The sequence below is a fragment of the Hydra vulgaris genome, chromosome 03, assembly GCF_038396675.1.
Source record: "Hydra vulgaris chromosome 03, alternate assembly HydraT2T_AEP".
Taxonomy (NCBI): domain Eukaryota; kingdom Metazoa; phylum Cnidaria; class Hydrozoa; order Anthoathecata; family Hydridae; genus Hydra; species Hydra vulgaris.
Genome location: NC_088922.1, coordinates 42,329,497 through 42,349,053, shown reverse-complemented (window position 1 = coordinate 42,349,053; position 19,557 = coordinate 42,329,497). Strand labels below are relative to the sequence as shown.

Genomic DNA, 19,557 nt, shown 5'->3' with positions numbered 1-19,557 from the left:
AATTTAGTTTAAAATAGTCAAGTTGAAAATTTTACTATATTAGTGCCCTCACGTTTAGGCAGTGGTAGGAGGCAAACGTTTTAGGGATTTTTTGTTCCCGAACCTCCACCATACAACTTTTAGAAAGGCGTCCTTATTTGGCATAGTTAAGTTTAGGGTTTGCACAATGCGTGAAAGTGTCCTATCTGAAACATCAATATATATATATATATATATATATATATATATATATATATATATATATATATATATATATATATATATATATATATATATATATATATATATATATATATATATATATATATATATATATATATATATATATATATATATATATATATAGATAGGTAGATAGATAGATAGATATATACACATATATATATAAATTAAAAATTACGTTCTAAATGTCTTTTAAACACTATATTTTAACTTTTATAATTAACTTATTTGTAAAAAAGCGAAAGTGAAATTAAAAAGCAAGTAAACAGAAAATTTTTTTTCACGTTTATATGGAGTTTAGTCACGTGATTTTTTATCACGGAAAAAAACTTTCGGTTTGTTATTGAAAAACTTCGTCCAAAATACGAAGGAAATGATTTATGTAGGTGTCGAACAATAAAAACCCACCCATGAAAATTAATTATATACATATATATATATTGATGTAATATTTTTCAGAAAAGAACGTAGAACATTTATTTCTGTGATGCCGACAGTTTCCTCTTGAACTGAAAAAGTTATTATCTTTTAAATGATTCAATTTTGTGTAAATACCAGTAAATTAAGATAGTTCATCTGGAATCACTTGAAAATAGGTTAGCTATTTATTTGTTATGTACATAACTTTTTGATTAAAAAAAAAAAAATTTATATAGGGTGGGTTTTTTGTTTTCTTTAAAGTGATTTTTAGAAATAATTTATAATTGGTATTTAACGTTAAAAGATACCTCTAACAATGCATTATATTGTAAATTTTGCAGTGATTTTAATGTTCAGCTCCTCTGCTATGAAAAACAATTAGCTACAAAGATAAATGGAGTAGTTGATAATATCAGAAAATTAAAGAAACAACGCAAAAATAAAAAGTTGGATTTGTTATTAAGTGAAGCCTTTATTCCACCTGTGACAAATATTCGTAATAATACATCTATTAGTTCTAAAGTTTGTAAAGAAACAATCCTTATCAGTGAAAACAAAATGCTCAAAAAAAAAAATAAAAACTTAAATAGGAAACTTGAATCGATGATGGATTTAGAATTGGATTATTTTAAGCATCTAAAGGATTTTGAAGATATGTCAAGCAATCTGCAAATACTTATTTCAAAAAACTCTTTAATTGAAAGTGAACTAAACAATGTTAAAAAACTTTATTGTCAAAAAGAAGAAAAGCTCAATATTATTGAAAACAAATTAGAACTATTAAAGTCCAAAAATAAATCATTCAATGTTAGAAATTTGAATTAAAAAATAAAAAATCGTAATACTCAACTGGAAATTAAAAAATGAAACAAAATATAAAATATCGCAATTAAAAAAAAAAAAGAAGATATTACTTTAGTTCTCAAAAATTCGGATATAGACATTTCTGAATTAAAAAAACAAGAAAATAAAGCTGCAAAAAAAAGTGAGTCATTTAAAAATTATTTTGCAAAATAAAATCGACTATATTAATGACTGCAATATGAAAGATGTTATAAGTTTAGAGGATGAAGTTGTTTCGTTATGTAATAAGACAAACATTTTAAACGAGGAGAATCAAGAACTTTAAAAATTGGTTTCTTTGTTAGATGACAAGGAAGTAATAACATTTGAAGATGGCAGATACAGCGATGACATTCGAGAAACTATCATGAAACTTCTTTCAATGAACGTGAGTATGAATAGTGTCAACGGAGTCATAAAAGTAGTATTAAACAAACTAGCAAAAAAGAACATATCTAGGCTACCATCAGCCGCTGTAAAATGTAGGTTAATGCAGGAAGCTTCAATTTTAGGTCAATTTCAAGTTGCTGAAGCAATGCTTGAATATAATTTGACAAATAAAAACTCTAATATAAGCAATTGTTTGCATGGTGATGGTACTCAGAAATACCATAAGCATTATCAAAATTTTCAAATTACTACAACCAGTGGGAAAACTTTATCTTTTGGTTTGTCAGAAGTGGTTGTAAATGTCATCTACTATATTACTAATATAGTAGATGACATTTGTGACGTTGTTAGCAACTCAGCCAAAAAGAAATTAATTTTGCTAAGTTACTAACATCAATAAAATCAACAATATCTGATCTATCTTCAGTTAATCCTTTTTTTAACTCACAGTTAAAAACATTAAGAGAACAACTTTTGCCGATTGCAATTAATAACTGGCATTTGCTTTCTTCAGATGTCAAAGACAATATGAAGGACATGAGTAATTTTTTCTGTAAACTTCATTAGCTCGCTAATTTTGCATCTGAAACTGATAAGGTTTTGAATTCTTTTGAAAAAATTCTGCTTCAAAATGATTTTGAAACTGTTTTTGCTTTTAGTGGTAAAGAATGTGGTGCTGTAAGGTTAGTTCGTACCACATGTAAGGCATTTCATTTAAGGGGTAGTGAGGAAGCTGGTGTTGCATCATGGTTTAATTGTTTTCTTTCTTCTCGTAATGATAAATCTTTTTTTGTTCCATTTATTGGAAACCATTTTAATATTTTATATTACAATGCAGCTGCCCTATACTATCATAAGGATGCTATAACAGAATTTCTTAATGCTTGGCCTAACCCTAATAATTTATTAAAAGCAATTAAAGAAGACATCACAAATCTTGTATTCATTGCTGAAGTTCGTGCATTAGATATTGTTGACAAACTACTTACTGGTCCAATGTTGCAAAATATCGAATCACTTGATAGTATTTTATTTTTAAACCCCTACCTACTTCGCTTAAAAATTAGGTTTTCATCACTTTGTATGGATGCATCTTCTTTATTATTTGCTAATGGAAAAATTTTTGAGGATACTAATCTTCTTCATCAAGATGTGGTTTACACCAAACTGTTTGAATGCACTCAAAATGATGAGTTTGATTCTTTAACTGTGCAATCACTTGAAATTATTTCCCATGCGATTCTTGTTATTTTGGAAAGTCAGTGTGCTGATCAGTTACCAGGTGGTAAATATTGGAATCCATCTAACTCAGTTTCTGAAGCTGCTTCTAATGTCCCTGTCACTAACATAGCATCAGAAAGTGACTTTGCTGTTTTGGATTTAATGGTTCGCACAAAACCCAATGCAAATGTTCAAACTATCCAGGCTTTGACAATGTGGTCTCAGAACCAAACATTAGAATGGTTTAATGGTAAAACAGATGAAGAAAGAAAAAAATTACTTGAATATTCAAGAACTAAAGTATTATTAATGAAAAGCAAATATGATGATAGAAAAGAAGCTCTTAAAAAAGATAAAGCTATGCACCTTCTAGCAAAGCAAGAAGAAAAAAATCGAGAAGAAATTAAACTACAACATAAAAAGGTTGCAGCTTGTAATGATTTGATAAATTTAAATGTAAGGGCTTGGATATCATTAGAGGAAGCAGAGAAAACAGTTTTTAATATAGAAGAGCTATTGAAATCAAAAGTACTCTTTGCTCAACTTAATTTTTATCGCATAATCTAAGATGTCGATTGTGACAAAAAACTTTTTTGTAAAACAAAGGTAGAAGGAAGCAAAAGAATAAACTTGTCTTCAGAGGAATTATATCAAAATCTTCTTATTGTTATTCAAGCAAATTTAACACCAAACAAACAATCTTTAACTAATATAAGTAATAATTTAAAGCCTCGTAAAATACGTGATGCAGCTGTTGAAAACAAAAAAAAGAATTAATGGAAAAAATTCAAGATGCAAGACTAAACAAATTAATAGAGCAACTAAAAAAGCACTCCTTATCAAAATTTATTAACAATCCATCTGATTTTGTAGGTTTTTCTATATAACATCGTGTTTGAGAAGAAGATGCTCATGAAGTATCTTGGGAACGTGCGCAAGTGGTTCAAATTGATCAATTAAATGGTAGACGAACTACATACCTTGTTAAGTATGATAACGAACCTGATGAAGTATGGTCATTTCTTTTATTAATTGGTTTAGAAAAAGGTGATCTTATTCTTTGTAGCTAGGATTGCAAGGTAATTTTATTTAATGTAAATTTAGAATAATGTTAAAGTATATATTAATCTTATTTATTTTATTGTTATGTTCCAATAAAGTGTTTTTACTGCATTTGAGTTCAGTGGTTTTTATCTTTATAAATAGTATGAATCATATCTGATATGTTTATCTGTACCAATTTTGTTTATTTGTTGTTGTTTATTTGCAGCTTAACTGCACATTATTATTAAAAAAAAAAAAAAAAAAGCTTATGCAAAAATACTATTACTTTTACATGAACTGCCTATCAAGTAAAGGCAATAATCCAGAAATGGAGGGCTAACCTTAGGCTAATTTACTATTACTTTTACATGAACTGCCTATCAAGTAAAGGAAAGAATCCAGAAATGGAGAGCTAACCTTAGGCAACATGACAGCTCACTGATGGAGTGCAAAGTCCTATGGCTTACCTTCTCGTTGGTGCACTTCGTTAAGTAAGTTAGACAATTTTGTCTAATTTATGAACGGAATAGCCAAGGCAAATTATGTATAAAATTGCATAAATTTACAGAAATGATGTCTGCAAAGTTTTGAATGAACTTTGAAAATTGAAACTTCTGTGTTCAAATAATTTGCAACATATAGTCAAACTTGGGTACATTAATAGTGCGATAATTTATTTCGAAGAAAAAACGATTTAAGACATCTTTAAAAAATTTAAGACAAATGGATAGATTAGATAATCCGTATAAGTATTTCCATGACTGTTAATCTATGTTATTATGACTACTTATTTCCATGACTGTTAATCTATGTTAACTCCATATCTGTTAATCTATGTACTCTCAATATCCTAATACAAGAGGGAGGGGGGTTATAAAAGTGTGGGTGGGGGTGGGGAGTTTAGTCAAGATGTAATAAACGGGGGGGGGGGGGGGTCAGAATTTACACTGAAAGTTTTATTACTTACCAGTAACTAGTATATATTTTTTAAATTTTTAAAGCTAATTTTCACTGATTTTTTTTTTTAGTTTTTAGATACCATTTTTTTGTTAATAACAAGTAAAAATTAATAAACGGGAGGGGGGTATTAATAAGCTTAGGGTGGGTGGCAAAGTTTCTCAAAAATTAATAAACGCCCGCCCCCCTCCTTTAATTATGGACTCGAGAGTACACAATCAAATAAACCCAAACACAAAAAAATAGAACAGTTCAACGAGTTTTTCATTCATTGTTTTCAAAATTTTCAAAAAAGTTAAAAGCCCTAACCCCATTAAAAAATAGAAATTTATCGTAGATCTTTTATCTACGATAAATTTATCCATAAAACATTATCGTAGGTGCTGAAAACAATAAATTAGTCGAAACAGTAAACTATAAGCGGTTAAATCTCTTTTTGAATTCATAATAATGCTGAAATTATTAACAAGTCGTTGACTAAAATCTTTTTTGTTTGTGTAAAAATAAATTTTAGATTTACAGTATTGGACAAAACATTTGCAACCAACATCGAACAATGCTAAAAAGTGTTCCTAATTTTACATGTCTTAAAAACGAAACGAACCATACTACCACAACAAACAGTTCAGGAGTCTGGAGTCATAGCATGCCATGACATGAGCAATCAGCTGACAGGTGACAGCACACAGGCAAAAGTTCGTTGACAAGTGCCATTTTGCAGCGGAAAAAACAAGAGCAACTTTTTTGGTTTGTTTCATTTTCTTAAGTCTGGTCCGTGTCAACGTCACAGAAGTTTTTTAATAATTAAAGGAAGTATCCAGAAGTTTCCAGAAGCATGCAGAAGCTTCCAGAAGTTTCCTGAAGAAACATCTGGAAGCATCCAGTAGCATCCAGAAATATTCAGAAACATTCAGAAGCATCCAGACGCATCCAGAAGCTTCCAGAAGCATCGAAAAGAAGCATCTAGAATCTTCCAGAACAGGTTCACACAGGTTCATTTTACTATACAAGAGACATGTAAATCGACATGTAATTCAGTCAGTATATGGAAGTCAATCAGTCAGTATTATCAAGATAGTTTATCGAAGTGAGTTTTATCAAAGTGTTTTAACGAAGAACATCAATACAAAAAGTAAAATACAACAAGTGTTTCATTACATCAATACAGTTTACATCCAACCAAGACGTTGTGTTCCACAGAGCATTATTGTATCATTACAAGGTAAATGTAACACGGTGAGCCTTGAGAAGCGTGATTATTTATTTTTATTATTTTTATAACTTCAAGTGCAAAAATGGCTCCCGACAGTCTTGGATTGAAACTAAGAAAGAAAATTATTGGCGATCACGTAAGTGGAATGTCACAAAAAAGTATTTGTGATAAATATCGCGTGAAAAAATGGACCGTATCAAGACTATGTTCCAAATATCGTTCTACGGGGAAGTTGGCAGCAGATAACAATGGTGGAAGACCGCATTTCACCACTTCTAGAGAGGATTCCAAGATCGTTAGATCCGTCAAGAAGGATCCCTGGATATCATCAGTCGAGATACAAAAGCAATTAAAGCTGCCTGTATCGGACCGAACAATCAGACGACGTGCTGTTGAAGCCGAATTGTTTTCTCGACGCCCTGCAAAGAAACCGCTGATTTCACTGAAAAACCAGAAGAAAAGACTCCTGTTTGCTATATCTCATATTGACTGGAATGTGCAGAAATGGCGAACTGTCCTGTTTAGTGATGAATCGAAGTTCAGCATCATTGGGAGCGATGGCATTTGCCGTGTACGTCGACCGGCCGGAAAACGCCCCGATTTACGTTACTGCCATTAAGACAGTGAAGCATAGTGGAGGCAATGTAATGGTCTGGGGTGTTTTTCTGCTAACGATCTAGGTCCAATACATCGAAACGATGGAATAATGGACCGTTTCATGTATAAAAATATCCTGGAAGGTGTTATGTTACCTCATGCTGAATGGAATATGCCAATAAAATGGGTTTTTCAGCAAGACAACGATCCGAAACACATTGCAAAAGTAGTCAAGCAGTGGTTTCAAGTCAACCACATATCGGTGATGGATTGGCCGCCTCAATCTCCGGATCTCAACCCTATTGAGAACCTGTGGGAGATTGTCAACCGCAGAATTAATCGTGAAGGTGTTCGTAATAAGGATCAACTGTTTGAACAAATTCAAAAGGCCTGGGTAGCAATTCCACAAAGTTTCATTGATCACCTGATCGAATCTATGCCTCGAAGATGCAAGGCTGTGATCGACAACAAAAGATTCGCCACAAAATATTGATAGCGAAATACAGCTTGGTCAACATTTTGTCGAGTTGCACTTGTTTTATCCAGAAGGAAATCAACTTTTTTTAATACTTTTGATTAATTTATTAATTTTCGTGAACAAATAGTGAACTTTGTGATGAATAAAACTTGAAGAAATTTGTCTCTAAACAGTTACATAGTTATTTCTCTAAATTGAAAAAATGCAGCACTTTTATATAAAGAAACTAAATTAGCATTATTTGATTGCACTCTTTTTGTCCGATACTGTATGTTTATTTTGTACGTATTGTGACGTTTTCGGCCTGTTTTATTTGGGTCCACGTTGTTCAATTGATAATTTATTAAAGAAAAATAAATTTAATTTATTTTAATAAAAATAATATTTATCATCAAAGTTTTGTTACGCCTAACGTATTATAAATTAAAACATTTGAAAATTTATTTTGTAGAAAAAAATTTAAAACATATTCAAACATTATACTGTTAATTGACTATTTCATGGTACGTCTGCGTTAACCCTCCAAAAAATTCTACTTATGAATTGTTCAAATAATTTGGATTTACAATTTAATTTCAAATAAAATTTTATTATAAGTTAGTTTACGCAACCTTTTTATGCAACAAAAAAAAAAAAAAAAAACATTTTTTTTTGGGTTCCAAAAATTTAACGAGATACTTTAAGAAAATATTTCATAAAAAGTCTATGAATTGAAAATATTTAAACACGTATATCTTTGGAACTAAATAAGCTACAGAGGTGGTTGAAACCATTTTGAAAATGAAATATAATAAGGAATATTATGCATTTAATATAAAAAATGTTTACATTCGCTATAAATATTGCCTAAACTCCCTATTTATGATAAGATTTCAATGTCTACTTCATTTTACAGTTTTTTTTTTCTTCGAAAAAAAAGATTAATTCTATAGGATTTCTTTGTCTTAAAATTTTACCCTGATTATTAAAGACATCTTTCTCAGCAAGTATTGTGTTACTGATAAATATTTTTTCAGCACATTTTAAATTTAGTTTAAATTATTTTTTTATGGGTCTTCACTATAACCCTTTTTAAATTTAATCTCATAAGTTTTATTGTGGTACTATTTTATTTTCATTAAAATGAATCAATATTTATAGCTTTACCTAGATTTAGGTTAATGCAATTAAAAATAGCATAATTTTTTAATAACGGAGTAATATGTTTACAATTTTATCAGATGCTAAGAAAGTACAAATGAGTGACAAATTGGTTAAAGCCTGATATAATAAAAGCCGCTGCGGTGGCTATTGAATCTGGGAGCTCATCACTACGAGCAGCTGCATAAGACTATAAAATTTTAAATTCAAGTTTACAGCGGAAAATACACGGCGGTTATTTTTGATAATTTTTCTCCCACTTGCTAAGTTTTACGAGGTTTTAAAAAATTATTTAGTTACGGACGTAACGAAAACATGTTTACTAAATTTGTTTTTAAAATTACAGAAAAGTAGTACCATGCAAATCCAAGCATAACTTTTGGTACTTCTTTTTGGTAAAAGGTTTTAAAGGAAGATTATAAAACGTCATTTTCTTTTGAAAAATTGATATTTACACAGTCCCAATATAGCTTTGTGAACACAAATCTAATTGGTTTGTGTAAAAAGAAAACTGATACGAAAATTAAATATATGGAATGGCCTAATTATAAAGGTCTGGTTGAGGGTTGGGCTGCACTTGAGGGAAAACTCAAATATAATTATTTTGTTTATAGTACACTATATATACAAGTGCTATATGAATGAAACAAACAATAAACCATATATATATATATATATATATATATATATATATATATATATATATATATATATATATATATATATATATATAATATATATATAGGTCAGGAAATATTTCTTTTATCTGATTAGGCATACAATTTTTTAAAATTTTTTCTATTTTTCTCTGTTCTTTGAATTTTTTATTTTGAATTTTGTCAGCCATACGCTTTATAAGTTCTGACGTCATTTCTTTATGAGATTGTGCATTTGCAAATTGAGTTTTTCTGGCATTAGAAATAGCCCATAATGTTAATTTGTTTTGAATATCAGTAGGTTTTTTGGAGAGTAGAGCAGTTGTTTTATTTTTACAAGCACGAAGTTTTGAAGAAAGAAAGCAAAGCGTGGCATTTGGAGCTTTTTGCTTTGCAGCACTAAACATACCCATAAGTTCTTCTGAGTCAATGTTGTGAAGCCTAGCTGATTTAGTCTGGTTCATAATTTGATCATTAGAACTCATGTTGAACTGCCGCTTGTACTGCCTGTCAATGACACTAACAACAGCTTTCAGACATTCAGCTAATGTTTTACTCATTTCATCAGTTACTGGGCAAAAGCTGATTATTGAATCAAAAACAGGATCTTTAATAATATTTCCGAAAAAATCAGTTTTTTGTTTAATTAGATTTAGAGGATCCTTGCTGCTTTCAATAAGAGTATTCCGAACATTTTTGACTACCTGAATGCCAGATATGTAGTCAAGTCCCTGACCTGGTTGGATATAAAATTTTGTCATCCAAGGACCAGTCAGTAGCTTTCCAATTAAAGCTAGAGCACATAACTCACGGATACCTGAAACAAAAAATTTATAAATAAACCGTAATATTAGTCTCTAATAATCTAAAATCCATTAACTATTGCTCTTAGTATCATTACTACTGGTTTTAAAGGCTCATCCCAAAGCCTTTAATATTGCACCCTTTCCTATCAATTTAATATCTGAATGTGTCCAAGAATGGAAACAATCATATAAAAGATTCACCTGTTTCAGATGTAAAATCTTGGTACAAACTATATCTCAGACCTCCGCATAACGCTAAGCCAGAAAACAGAAATGTTTTCAATATTTCATAGTGATGAATCAAAATACCACATGTGTGAAAAAGAATGTGTAGTCTGTTACCTCTGTAGCGTGGTAGCAGTCCTCTGGGCAGCTTGTGTTGGTCCAAAAAGGCTACAAAACCCTTTGGGTCACCTTTAAATAACATAAAGTAATTGTTTTAAAGAGCATAAGGAGCATGTGAAATAAGAAGCATTTATATGCTAATAAAAAAATATTTTAGATTTATATATCATAATTCACAAAATTATGTTGTGTTAAAGTACAAAAGTGGGATTAAGATTATAGATCTACCTTTTCCATCCTTATAGCGAAGTTTGTTCAGCTGTAAAACAATATTTGCTGCAATGCAGTCTCTTCCAAAAAGTTTTCCTTTAGAAGTCTCTAATGCTTTGAGTGAAGATTTGCATGAACTGGTCATTGTGTCCAAGGGGTGAAGGTGACAGTTTAGTTCATTTAATGATTTCTGCCAAACAAGGTTTAACTTAGTAACTGTCGCATGGTTTGTTGCTACTCTGTCACTCATCGTGTTAGTTATGTTTCCAATAATAGTACTTCGCACATCAGTGAATTGTAGCTGGTAGAAATCACTATATAACTTGGCAAGATTATCAACAGATTTTGTTATGTGACTCTGATAGTCGTAAGCTGTACCTCCAGGAAGTTGATCAATAGCTACAACCATGCATACTGATTCTGTTGTTAAGTGCACAACATTTACATGAACACCCTCCTGTGTTGTTGCATCAAAACCAAGTGTCAGATTTTTTGTTGAGAAAGCTATCTCAGCAGTCAGTAAGTCTGAAATTACACCTAGCTTATGCATCATTTGTTCCACAGTTGTGCGATGTGGAATGTGACTAAATTGATAGCCAGTGTGTTCTCCAATTTTACTGAGCAGAGTTGGAACACTATGTGTAGGAACTTGGCACACAAGCATGTCATATATAAGTGCTCTAAGATCTGCTGAGTAGCATTTTTCAGTTTTGGTGTTTTGTGTTAACTGTTGCATTTGCTCCACTTTTTCCTGTAAAATCAGTATGTCATTTTGCAGTACAAGAATTTCAGAATTTTTGTGAGCAAGTTGTTGGCTTAACATAGCCTTTTGATAAGATAAGTTGCTTTGGGTAAATGTCAACTGTTGTTTTAAAATAAAAATGTGATTTTGAAGTTTCTTTAACTGTAAATTCAAATATTTTTCCTTTAATTTTTTTCGAAGATTAAGGATTGTCTTTTCTTTGCGAGCAATAACCTGATTTAGATATTTAAGTTGGTATGGTCGGGCCTTTGCCTTTTCTCTTAACTCTTTTAGATCCTCTTTATGCTTTTTTTTTTTATTTGCCATTTCATTTGCCAAAATGGTTAACCTCTTTCGCAAAACTTTTTTCCTAGGACTTAACTGATCAGCTCTCAACCTGGGTAGTAGTGGTTCATGAGAAGAGGTTATTAAAGTGGAACCAGATAAAGGAGATAAATGATTACTATTTGATACAGATAAAGCACTGATGGGTTGAGAAGGTAAAATAGAAGAACAAGAAACAATGTCACTTGAGTTTGTGGTTGAATGCAATGGTTGTGGCACAGCAGATATTGATTTTTGGTATGCAAAGAGCATGTTGCAGATATTAATAAATTGTTCAGAATCCCTTGAATAATTACGAGCATAGAATTTGGATCTATTTACTAGTTGCACAATCTGACTTTTACATATTTTGAAATTAAAAAGTTTATTGACTATTTCAACAGTTGTTTTAAATGATTCATTGTTGGATGTGAATATATTTAATATATGTCCATTTCTACATTCAACATTTAAATGAGTTGGCATTGTAAAGTTACAAGCTAAATAATTTTTGGCTTCACCATAAAATAGATGACTCTTTTTAGGTCTCATAATGCTCTAAAAAAAAATTTAATAATCATATTATATAATAAATACATATAATAAATATATATAATTATAATAAAAATTTAATAATTATTTTATTGAAACAGCTTTAATTATTATTACACTTTTTTTAAAATAAAAAAAGCTATACAACATGCAACAGAAAAAAAAATCTAATGAATCTTAAATAAAATATATATAAACAAAGAAATAGCATAGTGTGTGTGTGTGTAAATCATGTTTTGAATACTTTAAAAAAATCACCAATATTTTTAATAAAGTTTCATTTTTCAAAAAAAAAACAACTTTTTAATTAATAAAAAAGTTCAAATATACAAAATGCTCATAATCGTGAATCGCCCTCACCCCCCCCTCCCCACAACCTCTATAACAGAAGAATATTTGGTACCTTTACTGCGTGCAAAAATAGAGTATGAGCGTGTCATTATTTTTTAATGAAATTTGGCAAGTACATAGAAAATAGATATATAAAATTGACTGGAAAGTTAGAAAAAAAACCCATCATGCCTTCAATGTCAATCCACTTCCAGAACAGGAACGAAGTTTTCAATAGCAATGAAATCACTAAAAACGTTAGTAACTGCAACAAAAAAAAAAACTGCAATAAACTTACAATACTCTACTTTTAAAATATTATCTAAGTCAATATAAAATTCTAAAAAAAAAACGACAAAAATCCATCCTTACTACACCTACTTCGAGCACGCGGTGAAAAAATGGTCACAGATTTTATCTTTAAAATCGGTGCCGTAAATCGAAGATACGCACGTACCTATATATATATATATATATATATATATATATATATATATATATATATATATATATATATATATATATATATATATATATATATATATATATATATATATATATATATATATATATATATATATATATATATATATATATATATATATAATATATATATTAGAGACTGGCCAACCGTCCTATGTGATCATTTTATTCGTTAGTATCGATTATTTCGATTAATGATAAAAAAAAAAACCAAACGATTAAAAAGTTAATTAGAGCGAGTTTTCTATAAACGATCGCGCGACTAGAGAGCGTCTAAATGATTAAAACGATTAATATTCATGAAATTTGATTTTTAATCGATTTGATTTTTTTAATTAAGGTAGCTGCAATAACTCGATTAAATTATTGTTCAGTTTACTTTTGGCTGTTGAAGTGGTTGTGCTGTAAAAAGTGAGAAGAAAATGCCGTCTTTGATTAGGCAATATTTCACAAAATGTGAAGGTAAGATTTTTGTTAAAGTATAATAAAAAAAATAAAGTGTATTTAATAATTTTTAATGATTTTTATCCTCATTCCACAAAATGTAAATGCAATACTTTTCTTTAAAGAAAATTAAATAATATTTAATGGTTTTAGCCTTTTTCCACAAAATGTAAATTAAGATTTTTCTTAAACAAAATAAATAATTCCATACTATTTTATATCTTAAGTTATTAATGAAAAAGCTTTTAAAGGCACTTTTTAATGTAACACAATAATGCGTATTGACTCTCCTTTGTAAGTACAATATTAGAGATGGGCCGATTCCGATTCCGATTCCACCGATTCTCAAGAAATCGTAAGAATCGTGATTCTCAACTTTTTTTAACGATTCCAATTCTTTTTTAAAAGACTTTTTAACGACTTCACTTTTTTTATTATTACTCCCTTGATAATTTAAGTTAATATATACACTCTTTGCCGTTGAGATTTTTTTTTGTTTAATTTACATTAAATCTTCACTTTCGGATTTAATATCATCGTTGAAGTTTAGTAACTGTGAAGGAAAACCTTAAGAGCAGTAAACGTTGAAAATAAAAGTAAAAGTTTGTACTCTAAATTTCAATTGATTTATTTTTTTTGATTTTAATCAATTTACCGACGGTAAGTATTATCATAAAAATCTTATTTGCTTGTTTTATTATAATAATTATAACTGTTAGTATTATTATTTTGTATTATTATTAATGCTGTTTTAATTTCAGAATATAAACATATATATATATATATATATATATATATATATATATATATATATATATATATATATAAATTAGTAAAAAACACTTATCTAACTTTTATCTTCGACTTGAAGTTTCACCATTGCTGGATCATCAGGAAGAGATATATATATATATCTATATATATATATATATATATCTATATATATATATATATATATATATATATATATATATATATATATATATATATATATATATATATATATATATATATATATATATTGTGCCATTATCATGCCGAAACGTAAAAAAAGCGAGGTATGGGACTATTTTGTGATCAATTCAAATGACACTAACTCTGCAATATGCAACTTTTACAAAACTGTTATTTCAAGGGGTGGTGGCAGAGTTTGTCAGTCATACGCAACATCGAACATGCTAAAGCATTTAAAGACCTTTCATAAATCTGAAATCAAAAATCAGAAACATGATAAAGCTAGCGTTATCGATTTTAATATATGCGAGGATAGCTCTACCGCAGGACCATCTTTTGTAAATCCAGTCCTAACCCTGCTTTTGAAACTCCTATGCCAAGGGAACCTTGATCTACTACACTCGCATCCGCATTCACAAGTCTCAACCCTAAGTCTGAGGATGCGGAGATCAATACTAGAAGCTCTTCTTCCACAATTAGTTTTATAAAAATGAAGCCTAGATCTTCATCTACTAAACAACCAACTATACACCAAGTGTTTGCAAAGACCAGGCCTCTCACATCTACAGATCCGAAGGCAATAAAAATTACAAGGCTTATTGCTGAAATGATATGCACAGATAACCAACCTGTTAGTATAGTAGAAAATCCCGGTTTTAAGAGGTTACTACAGTTTTTGGAGCCAAGGTATACGATACCAAGCAGAAAATACTTCTCGACTATTGAAATTCCTAGCATTTATCAGAAGGTATCAAGTAAAATTCAGTTCTTGGCAAAAAAAGCTAATCATGATAGTATAAATACCGACATGTGGAGCCAACAGAACAAGATTGGTTGCGGTGTGGTACCTTTTCCTTATGAGTCCCACACCGCAACCAATCTTGTTAACTTTATGAATGAATCATTTGAGCGTTGGGGACTACTTGAAAAACTCAATGTAGTAGAAAGAGATAATGCCAGAAATATTGTTTTTGCTATGGAAGTCGGGAAGTTTACAAATATTCCTTGTCTTGCCCATACACTTCAGTTAGTTGTGAAAGACGGCTGCCTCAACAATGAACGCATATCTTTACTAACTGCTACCTGTAGAAGAATAGTAGGACACTTTAAACATTCGGTTAAGTCATACAAACTTTTGAGACAATCTCAGAAGATTCTGGGACTGCCTAAACACAGCATTATTCAAGATGAGCCAACTAGATGGAATAGCACCTTCCACATGCTGAACCGTTTAATTGAACAAAAAGATGCAATTCTGTTGGTAACGCCACATTTCCCAAAAGCTACTCGACAAAACAAGGAGTTGTCAACCGGAGAATGGGATAATTTGGTTCCTCTCGTTGCTGCTTTAAAAGTGTTTGAAGAGGTCACGCTTACTGCAAGTTCATCGAAAGTGATCACATCAGAAGTTATCCCAATAATAAATGCAGTTAACATGTCACTTGATCGCATCAAGGACTACGGAAATTTTAAAGAATCTCTGTGTCAATCTTTGCATCGACGTTACGGAGACTGCGAGAACAAACCTATATATGCTTTTGCAACAATACTAGATCCCAGATTTAAAAACAAGATTTTTAGGAGCAGGATGATGGCTGAGAAAGCTGTTACTTTATTAATTGGCGAGTTAAATGCATTGGACATAGACGAGGGTCATGAAATTAAAGCTGCTGAAAATCAAGAACCTACCACACCAGCTCCAGGTGCTGTCTGGTCATTATATAACCAATTAATCAACACAAATTCTGTAGTAAATATTGTGCTTCTATATTAGTATTGTACTTTAAATATTGCAAGCCTATAAATTATTTTAATGTTTTAGATTTATACTGCGCATTGCACAATCTCAGACGAAGTAGCAGTGTACTTGAAAGAACCTCTACTTGCAAGTCACGAGGACGTCTCTGAATACTGGAGGAAATCCAAATTTCTTAACATGAAAAAAATAGCACAGAAATATTTAGGGACGCCTCTATGTACAGTGTTTTCGGAGCGGTTGTTTAGTACTGCGGGTTTTATCTGCGACCGGAAAAGAAGCCGGTTAGCTCCGGACCGAGTGCAAATGCTTGTGTTTTTGAACAAGAACCTCCCGTTTCTTAACTATCAGTACTAACGGTACTAATATCATATGTAAAAGCTGATTGAAAAGACAACATTCTGTGTATCTGATCACTTTTACCATTACTTATGACTATACTATTTGTTTCTTAATAATAATAAGTTCCATACAAACATATATATTGTTTAATATGTTACTTGTTTAGTTGCTATTATTTCACAGGGCCGACGACACGGTTTTCAAAATAGAGGGGGAACACTCCCTTGTTTAGAAAAACAAAGTCTATTTATAGGTCAATTTTTTTAAAAAGGGGCATGCCCCTGGGCCTTGGTGTCTTTGGTCCTGTTTCACCTGTACCAACATAACTAATTTTGGTGTTTTTACTTTTAAAATCTGCATAAGTATTAAATTAACATGATATAACGATTACATTATTAATTTAACTACCAGTTTTAATTAAAATAATAGGAATCGCAAAAGAACCGAAATCGGTAAAGAATCGGAATCGCAACAGAGAATCGGAATCGGAATTGGAATCGGTATTTTTCGGAATCGGCCCATCTCTATACAATATCTTTAAACATTACAACAAAATTAGTGACAAAAAGTTAAAAAACTAATTGTTTACTACCTATATAGTGCATAAAGTGATTCATATATAGTTAAAGATTGTTGGACAACAGAAGGTAATTGCATAGAATGAATGATAACGTCCTCTGGATCTAACATCAACAACTCAAGTAATTACTAGGTCTGCATATGCTTTGCCACAGACAAATATAGTTATTTTTGTGTTTTTAGGTGATAGAACACGATGTGATACATGCCATTAGAAAGGTCTATCTGTGTATTTCTCGTACAAAAGTGGATCAACATTTACCATGCTATTCCATCTTAGAACCAAACGCCCAGAACAAAATGATGAATTGAAAGACTTAAAAAAGAAAAGTGTGGAGGATAAAATACGATACTTGTCTCAAAAAACAGGAAGTTGTTTGGACTCAAAAAAGTCATTTGTAAAGTATGGATACAAAAATGCATGGAAAGATTTTCTTTTTGACATCCATCCTGAGGCAAACACAAAGTGCAGTAGTATTTTAGCAAAGTATAAGGTACCTCTACTTCATAATTGCCTTTGTGATGCCATGAAGAAAAGACTTGAGAATGATTTAAATGGCCAGGCAGTTACACTAACAACAAATCACTGGACATCCAAGCCTGGAGACTCATTTCAATGCTTCACAATACATTACATTTTTCCGATGTGGAGGTTGTATTCATACACACTTAAAATTGCCAAGTTCAAAGGCAAGCATACTGGTGTAAACATTGGCAAAGAAATTGATAAACTGATTTGCCTGGACTTCCCTGTTCTCAAAACTTCAGATCAGATTTTTTGTGTTGTGGATGGTGCAGCAAACATGAGGTCAGGTTTGAGCAATGCAAAATTTGTCAAGAGCTTAGACAGTGGAAGCCTTCAATGCATTGATCACAAGCTTAATGATATTCTTCAAATAGCTGTTGAAGCAGACCCAACACTTAAAGCAGCTATCCAAAAACTAAACAAATTCACCACTAGATTATCACATTCTGCACCATGTCGAGCCCTTCTCTCTGAGGTGTGCCAAGACACACAACTCACCTACAAAGTTTTACCCAAGCCATGCAAAACGAGGTGGAATTCACACTGCATCATAATTCAAACAATGTTGCAGATGAAGGAGGCAATTTTAAATCTAAATGTGTATGACATTTCAAATCATTTTGAAAAAGTTCTCTTGACTCATGGGGATATCACACCACTAGAGGAATTTCTCCCCATTTTGCAAACAATCAAGAAAACAAGTAAGTGGATGTCTTGTGACAAGGAAGTGAGAAATGATTTTGCTCTTGTGCGAATCAAATCTTTGCTTTTGACTCTCAGAAAAGAGATTCAAAAAGATGCAGGCTCTCATTCATACAAAGCTTTTTTAAACAAAGCACTTGATCTTTTGACAGAAAAATTCCCGTTGGAAGGTGCAAAGATTAGTGCACTTGCTCTTGGACACTTGTTTAATCCAGTTGTACGAGGTTCACTTCTTCCAGATGATCTAAAAGAAAGCATGATTAACTTGTTGATAGAGGAACATGAATCCACACTTCAATTCAGAGAAAACAAACTTGTCCGTGTTGAACCAGAATTGCTGTTTGAACCAAGTGATGATCCTTGTGAAGAGAACATGGTTAACACTTTGTTAGCTGCCCAAGGGTCACTGTCCCTAAGTTCAATGGAAATTGAACCTCTTAGATCAGAGTTTAATGACTATGCACTGTTGCCACGTGTTGGAACAAACACAGACATCCTGGAGTGGTGGAGGAATAATGAAAAGGTAATTCCAATGCTTGCCAAAATTGCAAGAGGGGTATTGGCCATTCCACCAACTTCATCTTCATCAGAGAGAGCTTTTTCCACTGCAGGGAAACTGCTGACAAAACATAGGCATAATCTAAATTCAAAGACAACTGAGAAAATGATTTACATCAACAAAAATTATGATCATTTAAAAGACTTGGTAAAAGAAAAGTGGTATTTGAACAAGGAGGATGTCCCTTCTAAGAGTTTGGATGATATTTCAGAGTCTGAACCTTCTTCTGCCTCAAATTGACTCAACTAATCCTGGAAGAAGCTCAGATTTAAATGAACTTGAAGATAATGCTTTGGCAGAGCAGCCAACACGACAGCCTTCAAAAAAGAGGAAAAATTCCTAAATCATCTCAAGCCTTGCCTCTTAAACAAACCAACAAAAATATCTAAACTAACTGAGAGACTTTTTGTTTGCCATCCTTTAATGTGTTCGTGATTTTTGTACAATAAATGTTAAAACAAAATGTGTTTCATTGTGTTTTTCATTTTGTGTTTTTCTCTTAAAATAAAAAAAAATATTTTATCGAGTTTTTTATGAACAAGGAGTATTAGAAATTTAAAAAATCTAACTAGATTTAAAATGAACAAAATGACTAATTGTTAGACAATTTGATTAAAATGATTAATAATTTACTCGAAACTGATTAAAACGGTCACACAACTTTAATCGAATTAATCATTAATTTTTTAATTTGGTTGGTCATTAATCGATAATCAAAAATC

The 19,557-nt window shown here is 31.0% G+C and overlaps 2 protein-coding genes across 2 annotated transcripts; both read left to right on the top strand.

Annotated features, from left to right (window-relative positions):
- Positions 1-14,861: 14,861 nt before the first annotated feature.
- On the top strand, positions 14,862-16,145 carry LOC136078688 (zinc finger BED domain-containing protein 4-like). The gene has a single exon (XM_065794473.1). It carries the CDS (start codon positions 14,862-14,864, stop codon positions 16,143-16,145), a length of 1,284 nt encoding a protein of 427 aa, XP_065650545.1.
- Positions 16,146-17,311: 1,166 nt separating this feature from the next.
- On the top strand, positions 17,312-19,075 carry LOC136078687 (E3 SUMO-protein ligase ZBED1-like). Its single transcript, XM_065794472.1, has one exon. It carries the CDS (start codon positions 17,312-17,314, stop codon positions 19,073-19,075), a length of 1,764 nt encoding a protein of 587 aa, XP_065650544.1.
- Positions 19,076-19,557: the final 482 nt, after the last annotated feature.

Excerpts from the sequence above, each read along its gene's own strand:
- LOC136078688 (XM_065794473.1), top strand. The coding sequence starts at position 14,862 with ATGAAGCCTAGATCTTCATCTACTAAACAACCAACTATACACCAAGTG.
- LOC136078687 (XM_065794472.1), top strand. The coding sequence starts at position 17,312 with ATGCTATTCCATCTTAGAACCAAACGCCCAGAACAAAATGATGAATTG.